Source organism: Sinocyclocheilus anshuiensis, unplaced genomic scaffold, assembly GCF_001515605.1.
Source record: "Sinocyclocheilus anshuiensis isolate Anshui unplaced genomic scaffold, SAMN03320099.WGS_v1.1 scaffold43, whole genome shotgun sequence".
NCBI classification, from domain to species: Eukaryota; Metazoa; Chordata; class Actinopteri; order Cypriniformes; family Cyprinidae; genus Sinocyclocheilus; species Sinocyclocheilus anshuiensis.
Window position 1 is genome coordinate 1,059,779 of NW_015549580.1, and position 8,909 is coordinate 1,068,687.

The 8,909-nt window shown below is 39.8% G+C and overlaps 2 protein-coding genes and 2 pseudogenes across 2 annotated transcripts in view; all 4 read left to right on the top strand.

The window, feature by feature from the left end:
• Positions 1-4,616, top strand: part of LOC107657673 (zinc finger protein 91-like) — a 6,280-nt gene extending 1,664 nt beyond the window's left edge. The window contains exon 2 of the mRNA XM_016445852.1: positions 145-4,616. Coding sequence (XP_016301338.1) covers positions 145-4,277 — 4,133 coding nt within the window. The 3' untranslated portion in view covers positions 4,278-4,616. The remainder of the gene's footprint in view (positions 1-144) is intronic.
• LOC107657675 (myb-related transcription factor, partner of profilin-like) overlaps positions 1-6,734 on the top strand; it is a 24,565-nt gene extending 17,831 nt beyond the window's left edge. The window contains exon 6 of the transcript XR_001630710.1: positions 6,724-6,734. The gene's annotated coding sequence lies outside the window, so the exon portion shown is untranslated. The remainder of the gene's footprint in view (positions 1-6,723) is intronic.
• Positions 5,851-7,585, top strand: LOC107657597 (trypsin-3-like; annotated as a pseudogene).
• A 684-nt stretch (positions 7,586-8,269) lies between these two features.
• LOC107657599 (trypsin-3-like) overlaps positions 8,270-8,909 on the top strand; it is a 7,050-nt pseudogene continuing 6,410 nt past the window's right edge.

The following is an 8,909-nucleotide window of genomic DNA, read 5'->3' on the forward strand; positions in this document are numbered from 1 at the left end:
ATATATATAATTTTCTTGAACGTTTGGAGTTTACACGAGTTTACATTTATTTTAATTTTATTTGTTGCCTCTATACTTTCATTTTTCTCTCTCCTCTGGCAACAGGAGTCGCCCTGACCTCCCATTTCCCCTTTCTGTTTTTAGGGGATTGGCCATTTCGCAGTGAAGATTGCAGTGAGGCCTTTGAGAACAAAGAGGATTACCTGGGGCATCACAGCGAGCATATCCACGATGGTCCCATAGTCTGCTTGGACACAGATTCGCAGTGGGATGACCTGCTCATCTCGACCGACGGAGGCCGGAAAACGTTGTTCTGTGCTCTCTGCGGACAGAGGTTTTCAAGATCGAAAGGCTTTTTCAGCCATCAACTGAAGCACCGCAAACAAGTCATTAAACAGGGGATAGGTGAGGGTGCAGTAAGGCAGAAGCTTTTCAAATGTAAGGATTGTGGTAAAGCTTTTTCCACAGTTGGTCATTGTCTCAACCATCAGCGTTCACATAAACAGGCCTCAAAGTCAGTTTTTCATCAGCTGGCTCATCTAAAGAAAAAGTCATTTCAGTGCCCCACCTGTGGACGCTGTTACTCTCGAGCTTCAGCTCTTGACGCACATCGCCGTTGTCATGAGGTAAAGCTAGTGAAATCCAAAAGCTGTGAAAATGAGAAACCTTTGTCACTTAATGAAGCTCCAGGTCAATCTGAAGACAATGGGACAAGCTCTGAACAGAATGAGGAGCATGAGCAAAAGGTTTTTCAGTGCTTCTGTGGCAGATCTTTTCGCACCATGTCTGGCCTTGGCACGCACCAGAGATTCTCAACCAGCTGTTCAGAAGGAAAGGTGAAGGAGAAAATTAAGCATCCGTTTGTTTGCTCTGAATGCGGGAAGACCTTCGGTAGCTCTGTGGCTCTGTTGTGCCATCAGCGTTGGCATAAAAGACAGGCACAACTTGTCTCCAATGGCCAGCCATATAAATGTACTGAGTGCGGCAAGGTCTTCACCTCACTTACGTTCTACAATAAGCACCAACGATTGGCGCACAGTGAAGAGCTCCCAGCAAAATCATTTCTTCATCAAGTTATTCAACTCAAGAAGAAGGCATTTGAGTGCGAGGAGTGTGGTCGTCGGTTCTCGCGAGCATCTGCCCTGCAGTCGCATCAGCTCTGTCATACTGATGTGTTCTGTGACCTCATGGAGAAGAAGTCTGACATGAGCACCGCCACTCACCCAGTAAAAATATATCAGAATGACAATGCTGACAGTGTTGTTTTTCATTCTCGGGACATATCACATGCTCAAGTTCAAGAGAAGGATTTTAACTGCAACAACACAGTAGAAGAGCATGAGGCCGTAGATGTCGATTATGAAGTTGTCCAGATCACGGCTTCAGATGATTATGAGAACAACAGTGGTCTCTCTCAGGATCAAAACCCTGATCTTGAGTTAGTGTGTGAATCAGACCATGAGGAAAAAGATGGCTTGGGCTTCAACTCGAGTCAAACTGAATGCAACTCCTCCCTGCAGTTGAATCCAGAAATCGATGTCAAAATCGTACAGATTGATTATGAGCACTTAAATGATGAACCATTAATAAATGCAGAACTGATAAGCAAAAGAAGTCCTCAAGAGGCAAAGTATAATTGTCCACATTGTGATCGAAAGTTTGTCAAGGCTTTGTCCTTGCGCTGTCACATACTTTGGCACAAAGGGTGCATGGGAAAAAAATCAGATGGGAGGCAGAAGTTTGACATGTTGATGCCAACTAAGAGGACCCTTTTAACATGTGAGGTTTGTGGCCATGAAAGTGCCTCCAAAAGTGCTCATTACTTTCACATGGGCAAGCATGAGGATAAAGTAGCATATAAGTCTATTTCGTACCAACTTGCAAATCTGCAAAAGAACAATATTAAATGTGAAGACTGTGGCATGTCTTTTTCCCGACTGTCTGCATTGCATTCTCACCAACAACATCACAACAGAAGAAAAAAACCCTTTGCTTGCTTGGAGTGTGACAGGAGCTATGCGACTGCAAGTGGTCTGTACAACCACCGGAAGGTTTGTTGTGGCAGTGCCACAGGCGAAAAGACAAAGCATTTCAACCCAACCAAGTCACTTTTAGGCCCAAAAGTTCATCACTGTAAAAAGTGTGGTAAAGGTTTTTGGTCTTTGGGAGCTTTCTGTCATCACAAGCAAAACCACTTGGACTGTGCAAATGTTGAGATGAGGCCTGCCGGTACGCCAGACTCTGAGAATTGTCACATACGACGCAAGAAAAGGGGTCGTAGGGGTGGTTATAAAAAAGTGAACCCTATGAGTTCAAAAGAGGAACATAAATGCGAGGTGTGTGGCAAATCATATCACATGCTAGCTTGTTTTCTTAGACACAAGCTTGTCCATGACGCCCAAGGTGTCCAACCTGCTGTCAAATCTTTTGACTATCAAGTCCAGCAGTTGAAAAAGAACTCCTACCAATGTCCTGACTGCAGAAAAGTTTTCTCCCGTGCCATGGCCCTCCAGTTTCACATGAAAAGTCATGGCTTTGAGACTGGCCTTCCTTTAATTGACTCTGACTCATCTGAGCGACCTCAGTGCCCGACATGCTATGCTTTTTTTGCATCTGAGTCAATACTACAAAATCATCAGAAGCACTGTTCAAAACTAGAGGACAATGTGGAATTTCCAGAAGAATGTAGAAAGGTTGGGATAGATGCATCCTTGCAAAAAGCTGAAGATGTTTGTGACTCTTCTCATTCAGCTGATTCTGAAAGAGAACAGAAAACATCTTTAGCTTTGGATTTGAAATATAAATGTCAGGACTGTAGCAGAAGCTTTTCGGTAATTGGTGCGCTTAATTTTCACAAGCGAATTCATAGCAAAGGTCACCAATCTAAAAAGCTGAATTCCCACTCGGCAAAACAGTTAAAGCTTGGCAAAGTAAAGTCGGAGACGTTTTTGCCAAAATCGTCTTTTGCTTGTGCTGAATGCGGAAGATATTTTAGCTCCAACTCGGCTCTAGGCACACATAGGAGATGGCACAAAGACAAAAAATTTGCCCGATTTCTCTCAAAGACCAATAAGATGCACTCAAGGAAAAGTGTGGACTGTGGACCATATTTATGCAATGTATGTGGGAAAGGATTCTTTTACCTTTGTGTTCTTCGCCGGCATCAGCTACATCACCCTCCCATGGAGGCTCAACCCCAAAAAGAGCACGAAGTTCCTGAATCAATTAGTGTTTTTACCTGTCCAGATTGTCAGATGTCTTTCTCAAGTGGGTCTCTTCTAACAACTCACTTTGCAGAACATCACAGCAAGCCTACTGAGACTGAGAAACTACAGTCTGAAATCCTCCATACAGATGAGTTGGTTACACCCATCAAACAATCATACACATCCAAAACGAATGTTACTAAACGAGAGAAGACTAAGGTGCGACGCCATCAGTGCTCCAACTGCAATAAGAGCTTCTTGAACATACGTGGCCTTCGTGCACACAAATGGCAGAAACACCACAAGGTTGGCAAACAACCCACTGCGTCTCTAGAAGAGCGCTTGGCATATGAGAAGCCCTTTGCTTCTGAAAGGACCCTTCCTAAAATGTCGACTAAGAAAGAGCTGAAAACTTCTATGGAGGAAGAACATGTACAGCGTAGTCGAAACGTAGAACTCACTCAATGTTTTTTCAAATGTGATAAATGTGCTAAAGCATTTCCCAGTGAGGAGCAGTTAAACGCTCACAACGAGGTGGCGAAGACTCGTCCGCATTGCTGCGCTCTTTGCTGCCGCGGTTACTGGACTGAACACCAGCTTCAGCAGCATCTCGCATGGCACAACGAAGTACGCCAGCGTCTCCCAACCGAACTGCGATACAGACTGAGTGCTTCCATGGCACCTGGGCCTTCAGATAACCTGCAAGCTTTATCGCACAGATCCGAGTCTATAGTCAAGCTGCCTGTAGCCCCTGTAAGTCCACAACTCAGTAGCCATAAATGTCAACACTGTGGAAAAGCATTCTTGTCACCTCGTGCTTTGCAGCAGCACCAGACTCTTCACAAAAACGTGGAGCTGCACTATTGTTCTTTGTGTTCACAGACCTTTACTGATATCAGAAATCTTATTGATCACCATCAGGAGTGCTTGGGTGATAAAGAGCTAAAAGACAGGTACTCTACTTCCGCAGTAAGAGGCGCTGTTAACCTAACTTGCATTGAGTGTGGGATATTCTTCAAACAGGAAACAGAACTGCATCAGCATTATATTGAACACGCACGTGGGCTCTAAAATGTGTAAAAAATGCATGAAGATGGACATTGGTTTCTGGTACATTGTTTACTGCACCTACACTGATTTAATGTAGTACTTGATTCAAGATTTTTGTTACCTGCTGTGAGTGTTTGTATACAGTAGAAGAACTGTATGTATTAAAGAGGAAGGAAAATGCCACGATCAGCTTTTAAATTCTACAATTTTGCTGAAATTGTTGTAGTGAGAAAGATGTCTGCTAAATTGAAAGCATTATCACAGATGTCCTTTAAACTAAATAGTGTGTTCTAATTACTTACATAAAAGTTGTACATTTCTATTACTCCCTTTAAAATCTCTTTAGACCTCTGCAAAGTGTTTCAGTGTATTTTAGGGGATTTTAAAGATTTATATTCTTTCTTTTTTTTTTTGACTACTCAATTTAGTTTCTCTGTTGCTTTCTATCACCTTGTACTTTGAAAGAGCTCTTAATTTAAACTAGCAAGGTGTTTGTTAGATATTTGTTGTACATGTTAATTAAAAAGCTGCTTTTTTTGGACGCATTACAGCTTAAATCTTATGTTTTGTCTTGCTAGACATTGATTTGTGATTTGTACAGCATCTGTTCGTGCCATTGTCATTGTTTCTTTATTGACATCACCATTTTACAGCTTAAACCACATTTCTGTAAAAGTTAGGTTTTGGTTTTCCTTTTTAAATTTTTTTTTTCATCTTTCAACTAATTGAAAAACATTGGGGTTGAGGTTTAATGTTTCTCTTGAAAATGTTGTGACTACAGAAAATTATTTCTTAAATATAATGCTATGTTCCTTGCATAAAATCCCTCAAGTCATGTTAATGACATTAAGAATGTAGGAATAAGATACAAACTGGTCAGTAGAGGCAGTGTTATTTGTGTAGATCTGGCATGTTGAATCATAATGAGAATAGCTCATCATTTGAACAAATGAAAAACCCTTGATAGTAAATTGAACAGTTGTGTTACCATTTCATTTCGTCAAGTCTTGGGTGGGTGGTGATTGTGAAGGTTTATGGTTGGTTTGTTAATAATAGACCATCCTTTAATTTATTTAAGTTGATTCACTTTCAGAATGTGTAAGATTACCCAGGAATTAAACATTACATTACTTGAGTAGGTACAAAATATGCATGCATCCAGATGGAAAAGAAATTCCAAGTAATAATAATAATAATTGTGGACTGAAACTTGCATTGATATATCATCAAACTTTGGACCTCAAGATGTTTTTACTTGCACTGAAACTTCAGTGGAACATGGTAATTTCAAATGATCACTCCTAAAAATACTATACATGTTGTTGTTTTTGCTGATAGATACAGTGTGTGTTGAATGCCTTAAAGACTTAAAAGAGTTTTAAGACAAACATTGTCTCACTAATTGGGAGTTGTTTCATGTTGCTCTTTCGTGAATATATCATACGTTTTATGTTAAACCTCATCAAACAACTTGTTAAAATATTGTGTATTGTGAATGTGTACACTCAAATTGATGACTGTATAATGTAACGGCTGCAGGATTTCTAAATCAAAGGCTATGAAAAATAGTTACACATTTCATTCTGTAATAAAGATGAGTACATTAACCAATCATTTGAGATGCTTATCCATAGACGTAATATGTAGATAGACAATATTGCTGATAAAAGTTGTATTACAGCCCAGTAATGTGCGAGGTCCTTGTCAAATAGAGCTTCCCGTCTTACTGTCCACCTGGGAGAGCACAATGTGTACACTGAAGAAGGCACAGAGCAGCGGATTGGGGCAGAGAAAGTGATTCCTCACCCGAAATATAACGATTATACGTATGACAATGATTTCATGCTGATCAAGCTGAAAGAGCCTGCCATCTTCAAGCAGTATGTTCAGCCAATCCCTCTGGCGACCAGCTGCTCTTTTGCTGGGGAGCAGTGCTTGGTTTCTGGATGGGGCAAACAGATCACCACTGGAGGTGAGATAATGGAGGCTGAGTGATGAAAGTCTTCTGTGTTATAAAACAGTTAGTTCTGTCTTCAAAATTGATTGATTGAGTGGCAAGATGTGATAAATCTCCCCCTTATCCTAATATAGCCTACTATTTGAGGTGTCAGCCATTTGTATGTATAAGGGGCGATTTTGTATGTAGAGTATGGTTCCATCCAGTCGGAGGATGTCAAACATGTTCGTTATTTTTAGCCGTCTTTAGTTGAGATAGTATTGGTCATGCGTCTCCTAACAAAAAAAGATACACATTATTGTGTAAGTGTTCAGAACGACTTGAAAACGTGGTAGTGTGTATGAGCCTCCATTGTTTAGTGCAGGGGTGTCAAACTCAATTCCTGGAGGGCCGGGGCCCTGCAGAGTTTTGTTCCAACCCTGCTCCAACACACATACCATGTAGTTTTCAAATAAGCCTGAAGGACTTGATAAGTTGGATCAGGTGTGTTTAATTAGGGTTGAATCTGAGCTCTGCAGGTCTCCGGCCCTCCAGGAATTGAGTTTGACACCCCTGGTTTAGTGTATGATGCACAGTTTTTCTCTATAAACCTTTACAAATGTATGATGGCTGTTTTTTAAAATCTGTTTCGATTTTAAAGTCGTGTAGTGCATCCTAGCCTTTACTGTCTTTTTGAGTGAGTCATTTGAACCATTCACTAAACTGATTACTTCAAAGACGATTACTTCATTCAGGAACGAAACAGATACAGTTCAATGCACTGAGTCACACAACAGATAATTATGTGGTGGTTGTTTGAAACATTTTCATTTCAGTAAAGCATCTAATATGTACATTTGTCTGTTTAATGAACTGTTAAGCCCTCTTGTACAAGTACCATTGGTTGCATTTAATATGATGAGCTATTAAAAGATTCATTCAACATTTCGGTATGTACAAGATGTAAAGCTTTAACATTGTTCATATCCTCTTTTTCCAGTTGATTATGCTGATAAACTCCAGTGTTTGGATTTGCCTGTACTGTCAAGGGCGCAGTGTGAGAGTGCGTATGGATGGCAAATAACTAATAACATGTTCTGTGCTGGATTCATGGAGGGAGGAAAGACTCATGTCAGGTATGTTATTGACATAGTCGTTTCTTTACATGTGTTATGTATTTTCATACAAAACCACACTTTTCTAATTTTATTTTCCAAACTTTCACAGGGTGATTCTGGCGGCCCAAGCGTGTAATGGGGAACTGCGAGGAGTTGTTTCTTGGGGCTATGGCTGTGCTCAAAGAGGCTATCCTGGGGTTTATGCTGAGGTGTGCCGCTACACTGACTGGGTCCAGTCCACCATAGCTAACAATTAACTATTTGTTCAGCCAAGTTGGACCTTTTGATTACAGGGTCATTTTTCTGAAATATCCGTAATTAAATTCAGCTTGGAACAAATAAAATTGTTTCTATCCTTTGTTTTATATGGATATAGTGTTTTATGTTTTTTCAGACACTTGGGACATACAAATTTCAGGCTATCCAAGTCCTGTAGCCACTGTAAGTCCACACCAGGGCTAGGAGAGTCATTTCTTTGGGGAGTCTGAGCTTCACATGCATTGAATGAAGCATGCAAGACAGGAAGTTTGATATATGCTCATTTTTAGACATCATGTGCATTAAACACTACACATCATGCACATCATGCAATACTCAGTGATCTAATTGTAATTACTTGACACCCAAGGCTATTGGATGCCTTCAAAAATGCAATAATAGATTGTTCCTTTCTGAGTAAATTTTGGCACTTAATGTTTTAATCACTTGATTGCCTGATTTGGTTCTGGGACCCCTTAGATACACTGTAATCTGAGAGGCATTGTTTTAAGCATTAATATTTGGCCTAATATTTTTCACTGCTTAAACTAGCTGTTTATTGCCTTGACATAGCAATAACAGGATAACATGAATGAATGACTGCGTGATTGGATCATTGTAATTAATTCAACATTAAAACATTTGTAGACTGATATTGACATGCAGCAGGCAGTCATTTGAATGGTTTGATCAAGAAGGAAATGGAAAAAGGATGCAGAGGAAAAGGTGATGATGAGAATGAGAATGACAACTACCTCTTTATATGACAGAATCATCTGACTGTGGGTATGTAGATCTCTCTTATTAGTTATTATCCATGTCAGTTTTTATAGTTTATATCTACACTGACCTATAATATTCCTTAAATAGTCTTTAACGTTACTATGATTCATACTACAAAAATGAATAGATTAACTGTAAACATGACAGACCAACAAATATCAGAAACATGCACATTGTGCAAAATTACTTGTAATATTTTTTTCTGTGTTCAAAAATTCACTATTTTTTTTCAGAAGCTTGTAGCGCAGGTAAGAAAATTATTGGAGGTTATGAATGTCCACCCAACTCCCAGCCCTGGCAAGTCTACCTTACTTCTAATGGGCAACACTGGTGTGGAGCATCTCTGATTAATGAAAGATGGGTTATTTCTGCTGTTCACTGCAAGATTACGTGAGTATATGTCCTCACTTTATTTATTTATTTATAAAAAGGAAAAATTAACAATATTTTATTGTTTATTCTTGTCTAAATGTGTACACTGAAATCGATGGTTGTAAAACAGGGGCAGCATTTTAAAAAGAATGATTTATTACCTGTAATACTTGACATCACCATAAT